The sequence below is a fragment of the Typopeltis vanoorti genome, chromosome 9 (genome assembly GCF_054136105.1).
Source record: "Typopeltis vanoorti isolate ZY-2024b chromosome 9, IOZ_Tvanoo_1.0, whole genome shotgun sequence".
NCBI classification, from domain to species: Eukaryota; Metazoa; Arthropoda; class Arachnida; order Uropygi; family Thelyphonidae; genus Typopeltis; species Typopeltis vanoorti.
This window is the reverse complement of record NC_143557.1, coordinates 105,517,170-105,541,721: the sequence shown is the minus strand read 5'-3', so window position 1 is coordinate 105,541,721 and position 24,552 is coordinate 105,517,170. Positions and strand designations below refer to the sequence as shown.

The following is a 24,552-nucleotide window of genomic DNA, read 5'->3' as shown; positions in this document are numbered from 1 at the left end:
CACTTAAAACTGAGTGACAATCAAGATTCTGACAATTGCGATAATGATGGTATGACTTTATTTGAAGAATTAAAAACTATGCAATGTTTTATTAAAAAAGAGTTGACTCCTCAGGATGTTTTAAATTATATATACGGAAATAAATTAACCGACATGTTTCGGAATACTTCAATTGTAATGCATATTTATTTAACATTACCAATATCCATAGCATCAGGGGAAAGAAGTTTTTCAAAACTGAAACTAATAAAAAATTATTTGCGGTCAACAATGTCTGGAGAGTGTCTAACGGATTTATCAATTGAAAACAATATTATGGATTCATTAGACATTAAAGATATTATGAAAAATTTTGTGGGGACTAAAGCAAGACGGATAAATATGTAAAATAAATCTACATTTATCCTAATTGTTATGTAGTTAAAAGCATATCTCCAAATTATCTTTGTTATGTAATATTTCTTTTTATATTAAATTAAAAGTAATTTTTGTTTATATGTATACATGTTCTGTCGTATTAACGAAATAAACATTTTTGAAAATTTTTATTATTAAAAATTCCTTATTAATGAATTTTGTGATTACAATGTTTTACTATTGTTAAATAAGATTTATTTTTATGTATGCATATAAACTGTTTTTTACTTTTAACAAAGTAAAATTTTTCATGGAAACTTATTTTATGGGGATGCTGAAAAAGTTTTGCACAAGGCACCTCCTACCCACGGCACTGATCATCCATATACTTTCAGCCACTTCCTTAAAACTCATTTGTATTTTGTGCACTATCATTCACTTCTTCCACTACATTCTCTACAACACTTTGACAATCCTGCCTTATATCCAAAATATCAGTCAGTTCATTCTTTCACTCCCAACGCTACTTGCATTTCTTATGCTCACTTATGAAACATCTCTTACAAATATTTTCTCCATTCTTGGTCTCATACCACAAACTATTCTTTCTTTGCAACAAATACATTAAACATGCATTACATTACATTACACTAAATCTTGCATGTTGATGTTAGTCAACATTGATGTCATTATTTTTCTCATACGCATTGGTGCCATAACGAAGAAATGTTTTTGAAAGTATATTGCATAATAATAGTTGACTAAACAACAGTCAAAAATAAACAAAATAACACCAAATATATATAACAATATCACTAATATCTACTAAACAAATAATGACTTAGCTGAGCAACTCACATATGGCATCTGCTATTAAGGATGACGCTAGCACACTCCATCCTGTATCTTCCTGTATATATGCATACATACATTCTTTATAAAATAATGGATGTACATAATTTTAAACTTCTATATGCCTGAATATAATAATTAATATAAGACCATATATTATTATTAAGAGAGACCTCCAGGGACTCATTTAGGGAGGCCACATACTACATGTACCAGCTATCATATTTGTTCTTGAATTCATTCACACTGCTTGCACACACACAACATCCAGTCTCAATCCATTCCAATCATGCACCACCCTATGAGAGAAAAATCTAGCCCTCACCCATTCTCAGCTTCCAAGAATGCCCTCTTATCCTTTCTCCACCTTCCATAAAATAAAAAAATTCCATCAAATGAAGTCCTGTATGACCATTTCAGTCTCAATCAGATCACTCTCTTTCTCTTGTTTGCTAGTGTATGCAGTCTACAAATTCTCAGTGTCTTCATGATCAGTGTTCCACAGTCCTGATATCATTTTTGACACTCTCCTTTGTATTCTGTCAACTGTATCAGAATCGCAACAAAAACCAGGAGATCAGACCTGTACACAATAGTCCAAGTGAGATCTTATCAAGGCCTTGTTGTAAAGAGGCAAAATGGCATCATTATCCTTACATGTGAAAGTTTGTTTCAGCATTGCGATTATCTTTTGAGTTGTATTTGCAATCTTTGGTACATGACCCCTGAACTTCAGCTTCCTATCTACTGACAGTCCAAGATCCCTAGCTTTTTCCAAGACCCCTAATATATAATATGACATTGGATATCTAATCATGCCAAAGTACATGGCTTTACATTGAACTGACATCCATTTTCCCGTGCTCACAATTCCAGCCTATTCAAATCATTCTGCATTTATTTTTGCCACATTTCTGATTATCCTACTATACTTAAATATAATTTAATAATATCAACAGAAAAATAAACAATGGCCTTTAAAGGACAAAATCTGATAAGAACTAAAATAGTAATAGATAAATGAATTCACCTGTTCTAAAATCTTGTTATCTACCTAGGATGTATGATTACATATGAAAAAGATATAAACCTAAAGATTGCAAAATATTTAAAAATAACAGGTGTAATTAATTCTATATTAAACCTAACCTAGTTCAAAAGCAAACCAGACTAAAAGTATACAAGGTGTGACAATTTAATTACCGAAACGGCCATGTAGTGTTGCCCATGTGGCGATTTGGTCGGAGTCACATCAGTAATTGTGTTTATACATATTTTAACTAATGTGTGCGTAAACCCGGCCAAATTGTATTCTTATTGGCTTAAACCAATATAGAAAATGATGGTACAACATGACAAAATTTCATGCCAGCTGGGGCGTCGCCTAGTTAAACAAGGCCCCCATTGTTTTTGCCAGGGAACCAGGATGAACAGCGAAAAGTCAGCTACTGGAACAAATCTGAAAGCACACTCCAACTCAACATCACCAAAGTTAAAGATCAGTACTATCAACATAAGAAGCCTGAATGGCAAAGAAATAGAGCTAGTTGAAGAATTAGATAAGTACCACATCGACATAATCGGGGTGACTGAAACAAAAATGACAAAAACTGGTGAGATCTTTCTGAGCAATAAATACAAAATGTTATATTCAGGCAATGACAATCAAGGAAAAGGAGTAGCCATAGTATTCAACACAAAATGCGAGGCTAATCTTGAATGGCAGGCAGTCTCAAGTAGAGTACTGTGGGCAAATATGAGAATGGGGAACTGGACAATGAGACTTATTTGTGCCTATGGTCCCACAGAAGATTCTACTAAGGCAGAAGTGGAGGAATTTTTTGATGCTTTAGAAAAAGCAACTGACACAATGAAAAAGGAAAAGTTGGTCCTTGTTTGGGATCTAAATAGCAGAGTAGGAAATGATTGCCATACATACAAAATTATTTTAGGAAAATTTGAAGAAAATAGCAAAGTTAATAATAATGGCAAATACCTGTTGGATTTCTGCTCAGAACATGGACTGGTTATTACTAACACCATGTTCCAACATAAAAATGTGCACAAATTCACATGGAGAGAAGTGGCAAGGAATAAGAAAAGTCTCATTGACTATGTTATTGTTGATAGTGATGTTTTCTCCCTGGTGCAGGACACCAGAGTGTACAGAGGATTTGAAATTGGAAGCAAACACTATTTAGTCTTGAGCAGGATAAAATTGAATTTCATATTGAAAAGAATAACATGTAAGAAAGTTTTAAAGCGAATAAAAGTTGAGCAGCTCTCAGATGTGAACTGTAGACTAAAATACAGAAAGATTATTGAAGAAAAAATGAAAGAGTTTGAGAACAGAAACCAAACCTTGGAGATTCGGTGGAAAACACTGATTGATTCAGCCAGAGAGGCATGTGGTGAGGTTGTCTCCAAGGATAGAAAAATTCGAACTCCATGGTGGACACAGGAAGTTAAAGAGGCAGTGAATGAAAACAAGAAAGCATATCAAAAGTTCCTGGCAAATATGTCAGCTTGTGCTCTTAGAGAACACAGAGAGAAATGTAAGAAAGCAAAACACTGTGTAAAAGTAGCTAAACAAAAGTCATAGGTGGACTTTGGCAAGAACATAGAAAATAAATATCAAGAAGGTAGTAAGATATTCTGGAGGTTGTTGAAGAAGCTTAGAAATGCAGGAAAGAGTGCTGTAAAAAGAGTTAGAGATGATAAAGGTGACATGAAAACAGGAGAAAAAGATATCCTTGAAGTATGGAGTAATTACTTTGAAAAACTGCTAAAAGAAACAAGCAGTGATGATAGCACAGTGGTAAAAAAACACTGACCATGTATGCAGGCAGGAATACATATCTATACTTGAAGTAGAAAAAGCCATCAAAGGCTTGAAATGTGGAAAGGCAGCAGGAGTAGATGATATTCGACCAGAAATGCTGAAGTATGGTAGTATAAAAGTCTTACAGTGGCTGCACTGCATAGTTCAGAAAGCCTGGACAGAAGGACGAATTCCCGATGATTGGAGTAGAACTCTAATAGTACCCATATATAAAAAGAGAAATAAAGCAATGTGAGAATTTCATAGGGATTTCCCTACTGAGTGTTCCTGGCAAGATTTATGCCAGTATACTTGAGAAACTGTTGAGAAGAATTGTGGAAGAAAAGCTTGGTGAAGAATAAGCTGGATTCAGGCCAAATAGAGGCTGTCAGGATCAGATCTTCACTTTATGACAAATAGTTGAGAAAGCATAGAAATATCTGTATTTAAGTTTTTTCGATCTGGAAAAGACATATGACAAGGTGTGAAGAGGGAAGCTATTCAATACGCTACAGTTATATAGTGTCGATGATGGCATTATATCAAGCAATACTTAGTCTTTATTTGAGTTGCAAGTCAACAGTTAGAATTGAAGGAAGTATAGGAAGATGGTTTAATGTTAAATCTGGTGTGAGACAAGGATGTACATTATCCCCTCTGTTATTCATTATCTATATTGATCACATTATGAAGGAAAGTGGTATTAAACATATCAGAATTGGAGATGTTAATGTCAGCTCTTAGCTTTATGCGGACGATGTTATACTTCTAAATAAATCCGCTACAATTAGCAAGATTCCCTGACTAAATTGAATAACTGTTGTAATAGATATGATGTGAAGGTCAGCATTAAAATGACAAAGAGAATGAAAATAATTAGAATTGTTGAAAACGTCAACTGTGTTGTGAACGGGGGAACCTGTGGAAGAAGTAAAACATTTGAGCTGCTTAGGCATGCTTTTTACTGAAGATGGTAAATTAAATATGGAAATAGACAATAGAGTCAACAAAGCTGGTACGGTAGGGAGTCAATTGAATAAATTCATATGGAATAAGAGAGAAATTAGTCAGAACACTAAATTAGCTGTATACAAGACAGTGTTCAAACCAGTTTTAACTTATGGATCTGAGAGCTGGGTCAAAAGTAAAACACTTGACCAAAGACTAGAGACCGCAGATATGAGAGTCCTGAGAAAGATTAGAGGCGTGAACAGATGGCATCAATGGCAATATCATATTAAAAATGAGGATATTAGGAAAGAACTTGACATTGTCAGCATCCAGGAATGCGTTAGCAGAGCTAATCTCAGATGGTATGGTCACTTAAACAGAATGGGCGAAGAAAGATTAGCAAAACAAGTGTTCTCTGCCAGGTTGGCAGGAAAACGACCCAGAGGAAGACCAAGATATAGGTGGATTGATACGGTACAAAGTGCCTTAGATGATAGAAATATAAGATCTGATAATGTTGAAGCCTTTACAAGTAACAGACTGATTTGGAGGAAAATTGTAGATAGGAAGTTAGTAATGATGCAATTTTTTTCATGTAGTACTATCATATCTGGCTATTGCAAAAACAATAGAGATCTGCGTGTAAACTTTGGCATAAAAACGTGTGATTGAAATTTGGAGCAGCATTTTAACATCAGACTTTTGTGTGAAAATTGGCACAACTGCTATTGAAACATTGGAGCTGTTGAAATTGGCATATGGTATGGCTGCTCTGAAAAAGTCAAGTGTCTTTGAGTTGCATAAGAGATTCAAAGGTGGACGAGAAGATGTGAACGACGACCCCAGAAGTGGGCAGCCAAAAAACAAAAATGATGGATGCAAATCTGAACAGAGTGCAAGATTTGATTTGCTCTGACAGAAGATTAAGTGTGTGATTAATGGCTGATGAATTGCAAATTAGTTGAGAAAGGAGAAAAATACCAGAATTGTTGCCTGACAAGTGGATCATCCAATATGACAATGTGCTGAGCCATAGTGCTCATCGTGAGAGAGTTTCTGTCCAAAAAATTGATTACTGAATTATGTCATCTTGTTTGTTCACCCAACTTAGCTCCCTGTGATTTCTGGCTGTTTCCAGAAATTCACATGATGCTGGATACCAGCATCATGTGATAAAGGAACTCGAGAGTATTCTGGAAAAAGAGTTCCAGGCCTTGCCAAAAATGGAAACACTGTCTAAACCAGTGAATAAATGCACAAAGGAACTACTTCGAAGGTGACAGTAGCCATTAATGTATAGTTCAGAATGTAGGTTTTTTAGAAATGCATTCCGGGAAGTAAATTATCACACTTTGTACAATACATTATCCCTACCAGTCCTAATGGGTGGAAGTGAAATCTTGACAATAAAACAAAAAGACAAAGATCAGTAATAACAGCTGAAATGAAGTTTATGAGAAGTTTTTGTGATCTATTTGATCACAAAAGAAATTATGAAAGAATTAAATCAGGAATCAGTAATAGAAAAAATTAAAAAATACGAAGATAAATGGATGGAACATGTTGAAAGAACGAAAACAGAAAGCTTACCAAAACAAGCTTTACCATGAGGAAAAAGAAAACCCGGATGTCGTCTAAAGAGATTCAGTGATGCCTGTTCAGTTGGCTTTCCACAATTCAGTGGCCTATTCTAAGGCTGGAGCAGGCCACTCTAGGTCTAAATCCTTGACAAGCATGATGATGATGAATATAATTTAATATAATATATTAAAATTGTTCTTTTGAAACTTGCCAAGTTCATAATAAATCATTTTCATTTGCTTTTTTAGTAAAAGATAAATATGACTATTGATCATCATGAAGTGATAGACCTGCTATGTATACTAGCAGAAGAAGAAAAATTAACAGTTACAGTTAAAGAATCATTTAAGGGAGGTGTTATGGCTGGTGTATCAGCAGCTGTGGGAGGAGTATTACTTGGACCTGTTGGACTAGCTTTAGGTAAGTAAAAATATAAAGTAAATAATATATTTATGCATTATAATCTATATAATATTTCATACTACTATGCAGTAGGTTAGCTATACTGTTACCAGGTTGAAGCTTGTCATAAAGCCTTCCAGACTGACCACCAAATTTGCACAGTTATACCAAGTTCATTGGATTTAGGTGGAGGAGAATCTGTCATGCCATTTACTGTTCATTTTAAAGATACAGTTTGTGTTATTGAGAAGTAATACATTTGTGGTGTAATTGTGTATTGTACCTTTTCAGTTTCTCTGCCAAGCAAAAAATGGAAGGCTCAGTGAACAGAAGATTATGCATAAGGTTCTTCTTCAAACTAGAAAAAACTGTCACAGAGTGATAGTTTTCTCAGGTGAGTAGAAGTTGCATCCTATGGGTTTGGCAAGGGACCAGAAGACATAGCTTCCATTTAGACTAGAGAAAAGTTTTCTGCTGTTGGTTTTTATGAAGTTGGATTTGGTGACAGTTGATTTACATTTATTGTGCGCTTCTGCATTTGCTGGATTAGTTGTAGACATTCAGATTACCTAAGAAGTAATCTGAATGTCTGAGGTAATCTGATTACAGTTAAAGTTGATTATTTAACTTAGTAATCAGATTACTTAGTAATCTTGCATAGCTGGGAAGATGGTCAAGTTTTGTGGAGAGGAAGTTGAAGAGGTCTAAATTGTTTTCAGAGTTTGGAGACCAATAAATGCAGCAGATGAATGTTACTAACTGGGGTAATGAAACCTTCAGCCAGAAAAGGTCAAATGCAGGAGATTCTAAATTTGGCATTCTCTAGCAGGCAGTATTAAATCATACAAAGACACATCTGCCACCCTTGTGGTGAAATGAATCATTAAGAGTATAATTTGGGTATTGAAGATGAACTGTGGTTGATATAGCTACAATTTGGGTTTCTGTTAGGAGGAGGTCTTGTTTTGGATGTCTGTGAAAATAAATGTCATTTATGCAGCAGATGTTTGTGAAGTGGATGTAGAAATGATTTTTTTTGGTAGGGATCCTGGTATGTTTGGAATATTGTTTGGTTTGATTTGTTTGGATGAATTAGTCGTCAAGGGAGATTTATTTTGTTTGCAGTGTTCCTGCCCATTGTTTGTCTGTTTCAGTTTTATATTTGGTTTATTGTTAGATGAAAGGAAAGAATGGGGATTAAATGGATTAAACAGTGGATTAAATGGACTCGTGAACATACAGAGAGAGGCCATTCCGCATCCTCGACAGTGCCTCCTGCATCCCACTACTTGGACTCCCTTAGTAGGCATAACCTGACAGAGAATGTGACAGTGGGATTGTATGCCATTTGACCAGGTGGCCTCCTGACTTGTTACTAACCAGTTCAGGCACTGAAAACTTTCAAAACCTCAACAAATTTGGGTTGCATGAGACTGTCCCAAATTTAGGAACTATACATTCTAAGATCTTCAGCCCAACTGCCAAGACTACCCAATTTAGTGAACTAGGGCAGTGCTTCCCAAACTTCTGGTGTCAAGGCAAAAATTAAAATATTTCACGGCCCCCCCTCGAAAAAAATCGTAATAAAGAGATATCTTATTATAATATTTATTGTATTTATATTCAATACAAAACATACACAGCAAATATTGCAAAAATCAAATGCATATATTACATTTTTTGCCTCTTACCGTTTGGTTCTGAAGACGATGCAGGCTGTTCTGGTAAAATATGAAATACTGTCCTTTTTTTTTGTTTCTGCTTCTTCTGATTGTTCGCGGGATTTTTTAAATTTTTTATCAGCCACTTATCCATCTCAGGGTTAAATTTTTTAACGTAGAATAGATCAAATAATATCACCACTTACCGACACTGGCACACCACAGACTGATAACATGAAATTAGTGAATATTACCTGAATAAGGGAATCCCAGGACCAGGAACATTTTTCTCTTTTGTGACTTTTCTCCCTTTACGGTAATTAAGCCTAACGTGAAACAGACAGCAAAAGGCAGGTTATTAAAACGTGCATATGATTGGTGCGGTATTAATAAAAGATCGCGCAACTGAAAGATAAAAGCATAACTGACAATTGAGTTGAAATGCTAACTCTCTTCAATCGAATTCCATATGTGAAACTGTCATAACATTCATTATATATATACAGGGTGTTCGGGATAAATTTGACAGTTTCGTAAGGAAAAAGAAAATCTTCTTTGTATCTATTAAATTTAATGAATTGACAAAAAAACATTACAGGCAGAGTTAATTACAATACTATCAACAAGATTTACTCAAAATAACCACCATTAGCATCGATCACAGCTTCAATTCTGCTTCGGAACCTCGAACAAGCTGATGCTACAGTCTCCCTGGGAAGGGCCGCAAAAACTGTTTTAATTTTATCCATTAACTGGGCTTTTGTATTACTGGAAGTGCGATTGGTGTCTTTTTCAACTGCGCCCCATACAAAATAATCCATGGGGTTAAGGTCTGGGGAGTTTGGAGGCCAAACATTTGGACTGGTGAAGTCGTAGAAATTTTCAGACAACCATTTTTGACTTTTCCCAGAGGTGTGGCAAGGGGCCGAATCCTGCTGCCATACATACGGCCTACCATTGGCTACCCTTGTTATCCAGGGCTTGACTACAGTTAGCAACTCCACGAACAAAGCCCGAATTCCAATGCCAGGGTTCTTCAACACCTGTTCCTGCAGATTTGCGAGGAATTCTGCTGTACGAACGCAATCAGATCGTCTGCTAGGGATCTTTCTTCTTGCTACATCCTCGTAGTCACCATTGCAAGTCTCTAGTTCATGCCTGATTGTTTTTACTGTATTCAGGGAGCATTGGGCAGCAGTCGTAATATCCTTATTTTGATGGCGGGCACGAATCATCATGATACAAGTTATTCTCTTCCATGATTCAGGTGGGTTCCAGCTATCCATCCTTTCTGACATCTTGTATATGAATGAAGAAGGGTCCAAACTTTTAAATGAAGAGAAGTGTGTGTTAATACATGTAACTTACGGAAAAATATAATTAATTATAAATATTTCAAATTTATCCCGAACACCCTGTGTATATATATATATATATATATATATATATATATATACAGGGTGTTCGGGATAAATTTGACAGTTTCGTAAGGAAAAAGAAAATCTTCTTTGTATCTATTAAATTTAATGAATTGACAAAAAAACATTACAGGCAGAGTTAATTACAATACTATCAACAAGATTTACTCAAAATAACCACCATTAGCATCGATCACAGCTTCAATTCTGCTTCGGAACCTCGAACAAGCTGATGCTACAGTCTCCCTGGGAAGGGCCGCAAAAACTGTTTTAATTTTATCCATTAACTGGGCTTTTGTATTACTGGAAGTGCGATTGGTGTCTTTTTCAACTGCGCCCCATACAAAATAATCCATGGGGTTAAGGTCTGGGGAGTTTGGAGGCCAAACATTTGGACTGGTGAAGTCGTAGAAATTTTCAGACAACCATTTTTGACTTTTCCCAGAGGTGTGGCAAGGGGCCGAATCCTGCTGCCATACATACGGCCTACCATTGGCTACCCTTGTTATCCAGGGCTTGACTACAGTTAGCAACTCCACGAACAAAGCCCGAATTCCAATGCCAGGGTTCTTCAACACCTGTTCCTGCAGATTTGCGAGGAATTCTGCTGTACGAACGCAATCAGATCGTCTGCTAGGGATCTTTCTTCTTGCTACATCCTCGTAGTCACCATTGCAAGTCTCTAGTTCATGCCTGATTGTTTTTACTGTATTCAGGGAGCATTGGGCAGCAGTCGTAATATCCTTATTTTGATGGCGGGCACGAATCATCATGATACAAGTTATTCTCTTCCATGATTCAGGTGGGTTCCAGCTATCCATCCTTTCTGACATCTTGTATATGAATGAAGAAGGGTCCAAACTTTTAAATGAAGAGAAGTGTGTGTTAATACATGTAACTTACGGAAAAATATAATTAATTATAAATATTTCAAATTTATCCCGAACACCCTATATATATATATATATATATATATATATATATATACAGGGTGTTCGGGATAAATTTGACAGTTTCGTAAGGAAAAAGAAAATCTTCTTTGTATCTATTAAATTTAATGAATTGACAAAAAAACATTACAGGCAGAGTTTATTACAATACTATCAACAAGATTTACTCAAAATAACCACCATTAGCATCGATCACAGCTTCAATTCTGCTTCGGAACCTCGAACAAGCTGATGCTACAGTCTCCCTGGGAAGGGCTGCAAAAACTGTTTTAATTTTATCCATTAACTGGGCTTTTGTATTACTGGAAGTGCGATTGGTGTCTTTTTCAACTGCGCCCCATACAAAATAATCCATGGGGTTAAGGTCTGGGGAGTTTGGAGGCCAAACATTTGGACTGGTGAAGTCGTAGAAATTTTCAGACAACCATTTTTGACTTTTCCCAGAGGTGTGGCAAGGGGCCGAATCCTGCTGCCATACATACGGCCTACCATTGGCTACCCTTGTTATCCAGGGCTTGACTACAGTTAGCAACTCCACGAACAAAGCCCGAATTCCAATGCCAGGGTTCTTCAACACCTGTTCCTGCAGATTTGCGAGGAATTCTGCTGTACGAACCCAATCAGATCGTCTGCTAGGGATCTTTCTTCTTGCTACATCCTCGTAGTCACCATTGCAAGTCTCTAGTTCATGCCTGATTGTTTTTACTGTATTCAGGGAGCATTGGGCAGCAGTCGTAATATCCTTATTTTGATGGCGGGCACGAATCATCATGATACAAGTTATTCTCTTCCATGATTCAGGTGGGTTCCAGCTATCCATCCTTTCTGACATCTTGTATATGAATGAAGAAGGGTCCAAACTTTTAAATGAAGAGAAGTGTGTGTTAATACATGTAACTTACGGAAAAATATAATTAATTATAAATATGTCAAATTTATCCCGAACACCCTGTATATATATATATATATATATATATATATATATATATATATATTACTTAGTTTTAACACTTTCACGAATTTTAACATGTTCGGTTGAATTTTATTGCTGCCTTGGGAAATCGAACTCGCACACATCTAATTAATAACAATAGTTTTTAGTTAGATACTGTGTTTGCCCATGCAGCATGTGGTTTTGTTTCGGTCTATACAGCATAGTTTCTGTATGAGGGGACATGTGATTCATAAATTAGTGTGTTTTTATCCCAGTTGTCTCTAATTGCACTATTTGTTGAGAAATATATTACACAAAATTCTCATATCTTATTCACTGGCATAATAAAAGTATTTGTTTTTATTGCCTCTGCAGTATAGTGGCTGTTAGGGAGGGCGTGTTGTTTACCACTGCAAGCCAGTTACTATCTCCCCACATGAACTTGTTTAAGCTTTTTTCATGTGTGAAGTATATGCGAAACTTTTATTATATCAACAGTCCCTGATTACGAACGCGTGATGAAAGGGACAGGAAGATTTGGAGCTTCCTTGGAGAGCATTCGAAGTAAATACAATTAACCATTGCTTTGAAATGAAACATATGAAGAAGCAATATTTACTAATATTCATTAAGCGCCGAAATATGTAGGAAGCAAAGTTTGTGAACCAACACCCATGTGTGAATTTTTCCATTAAAATATAAAAAATAACAAGAAAGAAATAATAAATAAAAGTTAAATACGTTTCTTTTAAAATAAAAGAAATCTACTTAGTCTTAAAACATTTTAAATTTGTTTTCATTATTTCACGGCCCCCCCTCAACAAAACCTACGGCCCCCAAGGGGGCCGCGGCCCACAGTTTGGGAAGCACTGAACTAGGGGACACCATTTAAGACTCTAGGCCTGACTTCTGTTGCCTTTCTTCAGCCTCATTTGCTCAGTGTTAGTGCCTGTATGCACATATCATTATATTTTGTGATCCCTGATGACAATGTAACGTTGCCAAAATATAGGAAATTATATTAATTAAATTCTTTTAGAAATAATATTTTACTATATGTCATTATTCCTGAAAAATTAAGTTGTATAATTAAGTTATGAAGTTGTGTAACTTCATACGAAGTTGAACAACAATACAGAGTCTTGCTTAAATGTGGGTGAACACTTATGGACTGAAGCAGTATAAATACCAGCTGTTATCTCAAGCTGATGCAAGGTTAAAACAAATAATGGAGCATGTTGATTATAACTTTGTTTGATGAGAAGAATATGTTTAACAGATCTTCATTAATTTCCCCCAGTATAAACGCTCCCATCTACAGAACAGCAAATTGCTACCTCCACTGTGGCAAGAGAGATTATTATACTACAAGTTCAACTAAGTGATGTTTGTATTTCCATCATGTTAACTGAAATTGGTAATGGTTCGGAGTTAGAAGATTTGGAAATAGAACTGATTGAATCAATTTTGTGACTAAGGAAGAAACTGATTGACTTTCTTCACAATCATTTTCTGTAAATTGTTATAGTAACTGAGTGCTTAACTTGTCAGAAGACAACTTGACTTCAGGAAATACCGTGAGTAGGCATATTTAAATAAATTATAATACTGTAGTGGAATAAATGCGTAAGACATTATTTTATTAGTATCGTTTTCAGCTAAGTATCAAAGGCATCTTCAGTACATCTATAAAGCTAATCGAACAATAACTGACAATTCCAAAAGGTACCACCTAAGTAACTAATGTAAGATAATTAAAAAAAGGCATTAAATTTTCTAATTTATTAAAAAAAAAAATAATAAATTTATATATAGTTAAATAAAAAAAAATAATAATTAGGAATGATTAGCTGAATTACTTAAATTTTAAAAATTATTTAATTATTTAAATTTCTTGTTTTATTCGGCTAGAAGAACACAAGTCTTATATTCAGTACCTTGAGCCTGAATAGTCTGGACTTGCAGAGCATGCTATCAACACTAGACATAGAATTCATCGGAACAAGATGAGTCCTTCACAAAAGTCGGTTCCTCATGGAATGGCTTTATAAAGAAACGTGAAACTTTACTTCACTCTCTTAACTTAAATGGATCCGATGGTCTATGTCTATTCGAAATATATACACGTTAGCACAAGAATAATGTTTAATTTGCCAAATATTTCGGTCTGAATATTACAGACCATCTTCAGTGGCTACATAGGAATAGTTTTTAAAAACAAAGTGGAATATGAACAATTGATCATTCATACATAGAACCCGCCATGTGATGTCATATCGCTAAGTATTAGAAGAGTAAACATTTTGTAAAAAACGTAATTAAAGATATTAATTCAGAAATTCATATAATGATCTTAAATAACATTATATTGATAAAAAAAAAAAAATTAGTGTGTTATCCTGATTAAACTTTCCCAAATTTTTGATATAGATATACAGTCATTACGATTCAAGTTAGGACGTTGAAGTAAGGCCTCTACACTTTCTTTAAATAAACATTCAAATTTGTAGCAACATCTGTGTAGGAGGAGAGTCTTGGACCAAAGGATGTTGTGGTTTGTTTCTAATCCATGCTGAGCTAATCCAGATTTCTCAGGTTTGTTGTGTTGAATTGATGGCTGATGCTCTTGAATTCTTTTTTCTATGGAACATCAAGTTTGTCCAAAGTAAGAAAGATTAAAATTGCAAGGAACTTGATACACACCAGGTAGAGACAAGGTTGAGCATTTATCTTTAGATGAAGGAAACTGGATGGATAATTTGTTAATTGATGTATAAGTCGCTGTTAGATCATATTTCTTTAGAATTCTCGAAATTGGTTCTGAAATCCCAGATACTCGGGCCTTTGATACTTAGGCGAAAATGATACTAATAAAATAATATTTTATGCGAGTTTATTCCGGTATTATAATTTATTTAAACTCTTATTCATCAGGTGCAAAAATGCAGAGCAAGCAGCCCATATAAAGGAGAAACTACATAAAATGCTGTTTTAGACACTGGCTGTCTACTTTATGAACTTCCTTGGTTGTTGTTGGCAAACAGTATGTCATCAGTGTGAATCTAGGATTTAGCAAATGGAGCTTTGGATCAACTGGCAAGCAGTGAATTTGAAGAATGCACATCTGCAATTAAATGACTTTGGATCAAATTTCCAAACACTTTGTAATTCAGCTCCTTTTGCTAAGAAACAAGATGTCTAATACACCGATCACATGACATCAGTGATGCCCTTATTCTGATGGAATGCTGCAAAGGCTTTGAAAGTTTTTGAATAACAATAAAATGGTGTGATCTAAATGGAATTACTTTCCCTTCTTTCCATCTTGTTCCATAACCAGTCACTAATCTCAAGGAGGAACTTTTTGATTTAGTTGTGAAAAGAATCATGAATGGTCATTGATTTACATTGCTTTGTTCAGAGTTACCAATATAAATGGACTCTGCATTGTTATTTCCTAAGACAAGATGTTTCACAACAGATTGAAAATTGTGTAATCAATGGTGCCGTCCAAAAGTAGTTTGAAAAATTAGTGAGTAATCCATTGAGAACCATGCATGACTTTTTACTCGAGTGTATGATTTCATGGATGCAATTACTCAGCATTACTAAATATTAATGCTCTTTGAAACTTGGCTAAATAATGACAAGTGCATCAGCTTGCCTAACTTTGACTGTCATGCAAAGGAAGCAAGATTGTTAATGAGCTAGTGAAGTTGCAGTATACCAAAACAAGAACACATACACATATATTATTACTCCCAATTTCTATTTCCTGACAAATGATGGGAGCATCTATAGGTATATGAGAGTAATGCTTTTTTTGTAATTTGTAATGCTTAATGTCTTTTGCGTAACAAACTGTTCGTAACAATATAGTCATACATTTATCCAAACCAGTTGAAGATATTATAATTTCAATCACTTCATTCTTCTGCCTTATAGCATTGACAGTACTGTGCTGTTGAAATTTTATCGAATACCATTGATTCTAAATGGCAACCTTAATGTCGATATCCTAATTCACAGACCATTGTCTAGTTTCTCAAAAAGAAGTTTGAGCTCACTATGAAACACCAATCCTGCTGTATCAGTGATGAGAAGTAGCATATGTCTGTAGATGCAATTTTCCTTTTAGCACATTTAACTCTTGCAGAGATTACATAATTTGCAATGAGAAGACTGTCTCATAATTTAGGTCTCATAAACAATTGTATCTTGTATTCCTGAAATTGAAAGCTAATAAATCACATAATAAATAAAACTGTATTTCTTTTCTTTATTTCAAAAAAAAAAAAAATTAAATTCTGCAGTGAATTTTTCACACAGAATTGGAATCATCCACCACCTTTTCTTCACTATCCTTTATTTTATTTTGTCACATTCTTCCTTTGTTTCCACCAGATGTTTAACCTCATTCTGCATTCACCCCCCCCCCCCAAAAAAAAATTTTTTTTAATGATATTTCCTAATAAATTAGTTAGCTGCATAAACTGATTATCATGCAATATATATGCAGGAATTTTTGGAAACTAAAGTTTTTTAGGAAATAATTAAACCTTCAGCATTCATTATAATTTGTGATTGCTGACATTATAAAATTAATGCATTTAAATGTTAATTATCAACGTTATTTACGTGATCTGCAACATATTTGAATCTTTTAGCAACAATGCTTCTGTAATTAAATTATTTCTGCCAAAATTATGTTCGGAGCTCTGAACAGTTCTAATGATGGTCTCTTAATCTTAATCCACTCCCACGCTAACCAAGATCGAGAAGAAATCAATGCCCTCACTCCCACATTTCCTCTACTGGTTGCTTCCATCTCTATGCATATGATTGGTACAGTGTTGACAAAAGATTGCATGATTCAATGACAAAGGCAAGCAGACAGTTGTTAGTTGAAATTCTGATTCTCTTCAACTGAATTCCAAAATATCTGAAACTGCCATAACAACATTCGCTATCTATTTCTTAAAGTTAAACTTTTTTTGTGTGTGAACTATATGCAAAACTTAAATTTGTTTTTTCATAAAGTAAAATCAGGGGTGCGAGGTATATGTGAGGGAGAGTTATATTCAAGTAAATAAGGTAGTAGTTTATCATGGTTGGAGATTTCCTGTCTAAGACCCATTTATTTATAAAATGATCAAGAAAATTATTAAGGAAAATGTAATTTATTATTAATTTTTGTTACTAGAATGGCTCTTTATGACTCATTCTAAAAGATTTTGTTTAGAAAGTTATTTATTTCTTAATTTAAAAAAAAAAAGTTATATTATGCCTGATCTGCAGCCACTTATCATGTGCTAATTTTCATGCTTATTTAACGAGCCCTGCATATGCCTCATCTCATCCTTTATTTCTTGCATTCCAGCAATTGTGCTTTCTTTCTTTCTTTCATATGAGCATTCATGCTTTGTTTTCTTTCCCATACAGAGTGAAATTCCATTCCATTAAAACTAACAGAACAATGAGAAATTCAAATTCAGCAGACTTATGTAGCAAAGGGTATATTTTTTAAGATGCACTTAGTGTGTACTAGGTTTAAAATTAGAAACTTAAGAAGGGGGGGGTGTTACAACTGGAAGTTGTAATTTCTTGAACTTTCAGATTACAGTTGAGATTCATACAATGTTGATAGTTTCAGAGATTTCCTTGAATGGATATTCATTTTTGAAAATACTTTGAATTCAGTTTGGTAATGCTTGAGAGTGGAAAACAAAGACTGCTCTTCCAATTTTTGTGATACTCGAAATGTTTTTTTATTTTTAATTAGTTTATTCTTATTTCTTTGTGCACTGTTTGTTTTCAGTATGGAAATTGCATGATTTACTCAGCATCAAAGAAAGCCTTGATTAAATTGCATAAAACTACTGTGTGTGTGTGTGTGTGTGTGTGTGTGTGTGTGTGTGTTAAATCCAAGCAAGAATGAAACTGTTGAATGAAGATGGCAATAACTGTGTAAAGAGGTGAAAGAGTATGAGAAATGAAAAGAAAGAAATAGGGGGTGGGAAGGATTTCACGATATCGGAATTTTGAGGCTTTGAATGCTGCACAAATACTGCATGAGTCACAGAAAGGTGTTAAGTAGTAAGTAGGCAAAATACATGTAGTTAAAGATCAAGAAAATACACAAAGTGTGATATATGGCAATTTTATGATCAGAAGCAAAGTAGAGAAGTCTTTTGGTAAGGTTTGAATGGAATGGGCTGAGAAGGAGAGCTGCCATTGTAAATAAGTTAGTGAGTAAATTGTGCAGGAGAAATGGTATCCAGTATATGTATGTATGGGATGATTTTAATGTTCAAAAGGATTTGTACATGCATGAGGAATTGCATCTGAATGATTTGGTCACAGCAATTATGAACAATTGTTTGCTAAAAGAGTGAATTTTCAGGGAAGCAATAAGGGAGATGAAATTGTTATGTCAATTGAGTTTATTCACCCACAAATTGTTGGAATAAATGAAAATCTAGTTGGGTGAGAATGATATCCTAACAGGGAATAGAAATGGAAAAGTATGATGTTTTTTTTGTGAGGATACGAAGGGTAAGATAAGGGAATGCTGCTGGTTATATTGGGGGAATTATGTCTGTACAAGGTTGAGATACAAGGGATGAGGAATGATGGCCGTGGTTTTGAAGCAATATGGTGTGAGGTAGGACGAGATATTTATTTGGCTGTTGCTGTAGGACAGAGAATGTTGAGATGGAGCAAAGAAATGTATAGCTAGGCAGTTTGGCTTAGTGAGCAAGAGAAGGATGATTGTTATTGGGCGATTTTAATTATAGTAATATTGATTGGAATGAAGAGATAGCATTAGGGAATAATGAAAATGAATTTTTTTTTGAGTTAAGGAACAACTCTTAGGCAACATCTGATCACACCATCACACAATGTGCTTTTTGAATGAAATGTCTAATCCATCCCAGTTGGCAAGAGTGATCACCTAGACCAGGGGTTCTCAACCTGGTTGTGGTCACAGGTGCATTCAAGATTGGGAAGAGTGGCGGGCGCACCAATATTTTTTTTTTTTCTATGAAAATTTATACTTGCTTATCATATCTAATGATAATAATTAACGAATTAATTAACTATGAAAGTAGGATAAATACACATGTAACATTAATTATACAACTAAATTAAACCATCACACAATAATCAAAAACATTTCTCTTTACTCTGGATAAAACGATAGTCTTCTTCCCGTTCGTTGTTTTTTATTTTGGATTATTCATTTTGGGACAAAATTTTTAAACATGAGAAAACAGTGTATGGTCAAAGTGTGCCGATAAAACTGTGAAATGTGGTGACACATCCCTCACGTGCATGGTTGCCAGTAGACTAAATACATAAAACATGTGTACAAAATTGACACTGGCAACACTCAAAGACAGAGGAATTACAAAATGTTCTTAATCCCTTAACATACAAAGACGTCTGTGACACGTCTTTTGTTTATTGCACCAAAATTGATTTTGAATTTTGGTTTCACATATAAATACGGCAGTAGTAGTATTCTATAGAAAATGCGGATTTTTATTTCTGTAAAACAACTGGCCAACATGTCATCAACAGGAGATACTTGCCTCATAGTTGCTTTGACTAATAATAAACAACAGGTAAGACCAAGATTGTGTGTGTGTGTAGACAACCTTTCAGCTGAGAAAAGTTGCCAATGGTGTGTATCAGCTATTTCATTTGTGTTTGCACAAATTCATCATTATTTTTCAAATAATGATGAATTTGATTCAGCAAAATCACCCTTGCCCAAAAAATTGGCAGAAAAACGAGCTTTCTGATTTTTAATTGGTACGTTAAGGGGTTAATATAAAATAAATGTTAACATTTTTTGCGATTTCAATAAATGTTATTACTAGGAGAATTATATTTTCCAGTTTTAATTATACTTTTTCCTTCTTTAATAATTGACAGCAGGTGCATGCAAATAGCTCCATGGGTGCAAATGCACCCATGGCCACAAGGTTAACCTTGTGGCCACGGGCCTAGACCAACCACAGACCTAGGCTGTTACTAGTGATTATAAAAAGTTTAGAAGACAACTAAGAGCTATAGCATGGAAAGAGGAATTGAGTGGAAAGGAGACAGATGCTGCTTGAGCATTGATCAAGAGCTGTTTTACAACTGCAGTGTTTGAGTGTATTCCAAAGTATTGGAAAGATTGGCTAGAAATTGCATCCAAAGTAGCAGTATCTCCCATAGAGGACAGCATAGGTTTGTTAAAGGTAGGTCTTGTTTTAGCAGTCTGCTCATGTCTTATAATAGTGATACGCAGAGTTGGATAAGGGTAATGGATATACCATGCCACTTCTTGATTTTGTCAAGTCATTTGACAGGATTCCACACTGGAGACTTTAATACAAACTCAAAAGAATGGGTTTGCAAAATAAACACTACATGTATTGGAGAGGGGTCTGACCAACAGAATTTGTTTAACATATACAGGGTGTTCGGGATAAATTTGACATATTTATAATTAATTATATTTTTCCGTAAGTTACATGTATTAACACACACTTCTCTTCATTTAAAAGTTTGGACCCTTCTTCATTCACATACAAGATGTCAGAAAGGATGGATAGCTGGAACCCACCTGAATCATGGAAGAGAATAACTTGTATCATGATGATTCGTGCCCGCCATCAAAATAAGGATATTACGACTGCTGCCCAATGCTCCCTGAATACAGTAAAAACAATCAGGCATGAACTAGAGACTTGCAATGGTGACTACGAGGATGTAGCAAGAAGAAAGATCCCTAGCAGACGATCTGATTGCGTTCGTACAGCAGAATTCCTCGCAAATCTGCAGGAACAGGTGTTGAAGAACCCTGGCATTGGAATTCGGGCTTTGTTCGTGGAGTTGCTAACTGTAGTCAAGCCCTGGATAACAAGGGTAGCCAATGGTAGGCCGTATGTATGGCAGCAGGATTCGGCCCCTTGCCACACCTCTGGGAAAAGTCAAAAATGGTTGTCTGAAAATTTCTACGACTTCACCAGTCCAAATGTTTGGCCTCCAAACTCCCCAGACCTTAACCCCATGGATTATTTTGTATGGGGCGCAGTTGAAAAAGACACCAATCGCACTTCCAGTAATACAAAAGCCCAGTTAATGGATAAAATTAAAACAGTTTTTGCGGCCCTTCCCAGGGAGACTGTAGCATCAGCTTGTTCGAGGTTCCGAAGCAGAATTGAAGCTGTGATCGATGCTAATGGTGGTTATTTTGAGTAAATCTTGTTGATAGTATTGTAATTAACTCTGCCTGTAATGTTTTTTTGTCAATTCATTAAATTTAATAGATACAAAGAAGATTTTCTTTTTCCTTACGAAACTGTCAAATTTATCCCGAACACCCTGTATATTAATGAAACTGAGGAGAGTCATGAGTTTGATTGTTTTTTTTCCTGATGATTGCTAAGTTATGAAGAGTGATAAGGAATGTTGCTGACACAGAATCCCTACAGACTGATTTGAACAGATTGTTCATATCTGTTCACAATGAATGTCAGTTTATTACCTCAAGGCTGACTTTAGTGAGTACAAGAGTGACAAACCTGGGGTACCTGATGCTGGACCATGCCTTACTTCATGTAATATACATCTGTTATATTATCTGTAGGCTGGTCCCTCTCCCCCTTCTTTCTTTTCTTCTTGCTCCTTTCCCCAATGCTATTAGTGTTTTAGGGCTAGAGGTGAATCTTTCTTATTTTGCTATTTCATTTTGTCTTATGCAGTGGATCTGCCTCACCTAGTAGGCTGAGTCCCAAACCACCTCACCAACATGGGATGAATTGGGAAACAAAATTTCCTGGATATGTGGAAAGGGCCTCTGCAACCCTGCCACTTTTTTTTTTTTCTTGCAGTGACTTCACCCCAAAATTCTAATATAGTTATGCCTTATAATATATCTCATGCTGCATCGGTTGTTGCACAAAATAATCAGAGCCGTGTTCAAGGCTTAGGCAGAGGGTCCTGTTCGAGGAGTATATCACAGTCTTCAACAAAAGTTAGTGATATTGTGAATGAGGAATACAGAAGGGATAGGATTAATCTTATAGGACAATTTTATGTAGGCACATGGAATGTTCGGAGTCTACAGATGAGTACTCTTGATATTGTCTGTAAAGAGATGAAGTATAAAATTGAGATCCTGGGAATTACAGAGACCAGATGGAATGGAGAAAGTCATTTCAAAAGACAGGATGGTAAGCTAGTTGTTTATTCAGGAGGTGACTCAAAACAACAGTGGGTAGCTGTGATACTGAAAACAAGCAAGAACCCTCTTGGTTATAATTCCATTAATGACAGGATACTTTGTTTTAGACTTAAGGCTAATCCTACCAATGTGTCAGTTGTGGTAGTTTATGCATCCCAACAAATAGGCTTGATGAAGAGAGTGAAGAATTCTATGAAAAACTTAGATTGTTTTTGCACTGCCTACCAAGGAGAGATGTACTTTTCATCTTAGGGAGCTTTAATTCAAAAGTGGGAAAGAGTATGAGCATTAGGCTAGTGTGGCATATTTGGTCTGGGTGAATATTACACCTGTGGTGAAAGACTGTTGGAATTTGTCCATGCTAACAGATTAATTATTACCAATACCTGCTTCCATAAACACCCATTATGGACCTATACTTGGACATCTAATATTGAGAGGTCAAGGCACCAGATTGATTACATCCTTGCTCTCCACCAGTGAAAGAAGAGCATCTCTGATGTGCATACTTGTCCTAGAGCAGACTGGTACAGACCATCAGCTAGTAAGAGCCAAAGTAAGACTAAGACTATGAAACCTTCCAAGTCAGGCACATCCTACTAGATTGGATCTTAGAGTAATTCCTAGTGGGTTCACAGAAGAAACATCAACTTGGTTGGATGATTTTTTGGAGACTAATGAGGCGAACTCACTGGAAATGCTTTGGGAGGAGTCTAGGTTATAATACAGGATACAGCCAAGAAGTATCTCAGCCCAAAAAGAATACCAAGAGACCCATGGATATCAGATTCATTTTGGGATCTAATTAAAAGAAGATGGATGGAAAAAAAAACAGACACAAGGACTAAAGAATGTAAGAGATTACATAGAGAAGTCAGAGGAGCCATCAGGCAGGACAAGGAAAACTTTTATACTAATAAATGTAGAGATATAGAGTTGTAGATGAGGAGGCACAATTATAAAAGGATATTTTGTTTAGTTTGTGACCTAAAGCACAAGTTTAAATCCAAATTGAATGTCATCAAAGACCAGAATGGGTGGAGAACTGACAATGGAGTACTAACAGAAGAACTGAAAATCAAAACCAGATGGAAAGAGTGCTGTGAGAAACTGTGCAATAGAAAGGATAAAGAAAATTTGGATGAGCCCACTCACCAAGAAAATTTCAAACCTCCTCCACTTAGGCATGAGGTTGAAAGAGCAGTTAAACAGTTTAATAGCAATAAGGCCCTCGGGTGCTGATAGAATCCCAGCAGAGCTAATTAAAGCTACAGGAGATGGTGGGATAGGAATGTTTCATAGACTGATTGCAAGGATATGGGAAATAAGGTCATGGCCTAGATAATGGGAGAAGTCAGTTTTCATACCACTACATAAAAAGGGAGATATGAAGGATTGCAAGAACTATTAGTTTATTAATGTCTCATGCAAGCAAGATTTTATTAAAAATCATTCTAAATAGGATTGGGGCTACCAGAGATTAGATCCTTTGCCTTAGACAGATCATAGAAAAGTATAAAGAATTTACACTCCCTATGGTAATATGTTTCGTAGACTACTCTAACACTTTTGACTGTGGGAAGTAATGAAAAGAATGGGTTTTTCCTCTACACACTATCAGCTTGATAGTTAACTTGTACAGGGAGCAAGAAGCCACTGTAAAAACGGGTGGTGGTGGTGGTGGTGTTGGATTAACTGATTGGAAAAGGAGTTAGGCAAAGATGTCAACTTTTTCCTCACTTGTTTAGTATCTATACTGAGAACATCATGCATGTCGCATTGGATGAGCTCAAGACAGGAATTAGGATAGGTGGTGGATTGATCGGTAATCTGAGATGTGCTGATGATACAGTACTCCTCTGTAATGACAACAAAGAACTAGGACAAATTCTTGACAAAGTTAATGAGATCAGTAAGAACAGAGGATTTCAGCTCAATCCTACCAAGACAAAGATTATGGTTCTCAAAGGAAATAGACAGGGAAGCTCCTTAGAAACAAGTGTACCTTAATGGAGAAAGAATTAAGCAAGTCAGCAAGGTCGAGTACCTGGGATCCATTATTAATGTGAAGAATTGCTGTTCAGAAGACGTCAGAAGAAGATTAGGAATGGCTAAAACAACAATCAGAGACTTGTCTAAAATTTGGAAGGATGGATTATTTTCATGGGAACAAAATTGAGGCTTTTGGATGCAGCTGTTTTTCCAACAGTGACTATGGATATAAGACTTGGAATCTACAGAAGCCTGATAGGAAAAGAATAGCTGCTTTTGAGATGTAGTGTTATAGAAAGCTGTTGATGATATCATATACTGAGAGGTGGACAAATGGATGGATGCTAGAAAGGATCTGTAGAACTTTAAGGCTTCTTAATTATATTGACA

General features: G+C 35.5%; 1 protein-coding gene across 6 annotated transcripts in view; it reads left to right on the top strand.

Moving 5' to 3' along the window:
* LOC150103378 (protein C19orf12-like) overlaps positions 1 to 24,552 on the top strand; it is a 61,269-nt gene that overhangs the window by 30,355 nt on the left and 6,362 nt on the right. For all 6 annotated transcript variants that reach the window (XM_090398114.1, XM_090398113.1, XM_090398115.1 and 3 more), the window contains exon 3: positions 6,811 to 6,982. In XM_090398114.1, the coding sequence (XP_090254240.1) occupies positions 6,823 to 6,982 (160 nt within the window). In that variant the 5' untranslated portion in view covers positions 6,811 to 6,822. The remainder of the gene's footprint in view (positions 1 to 6,810; positions 6,983 to 24,552) is intronic.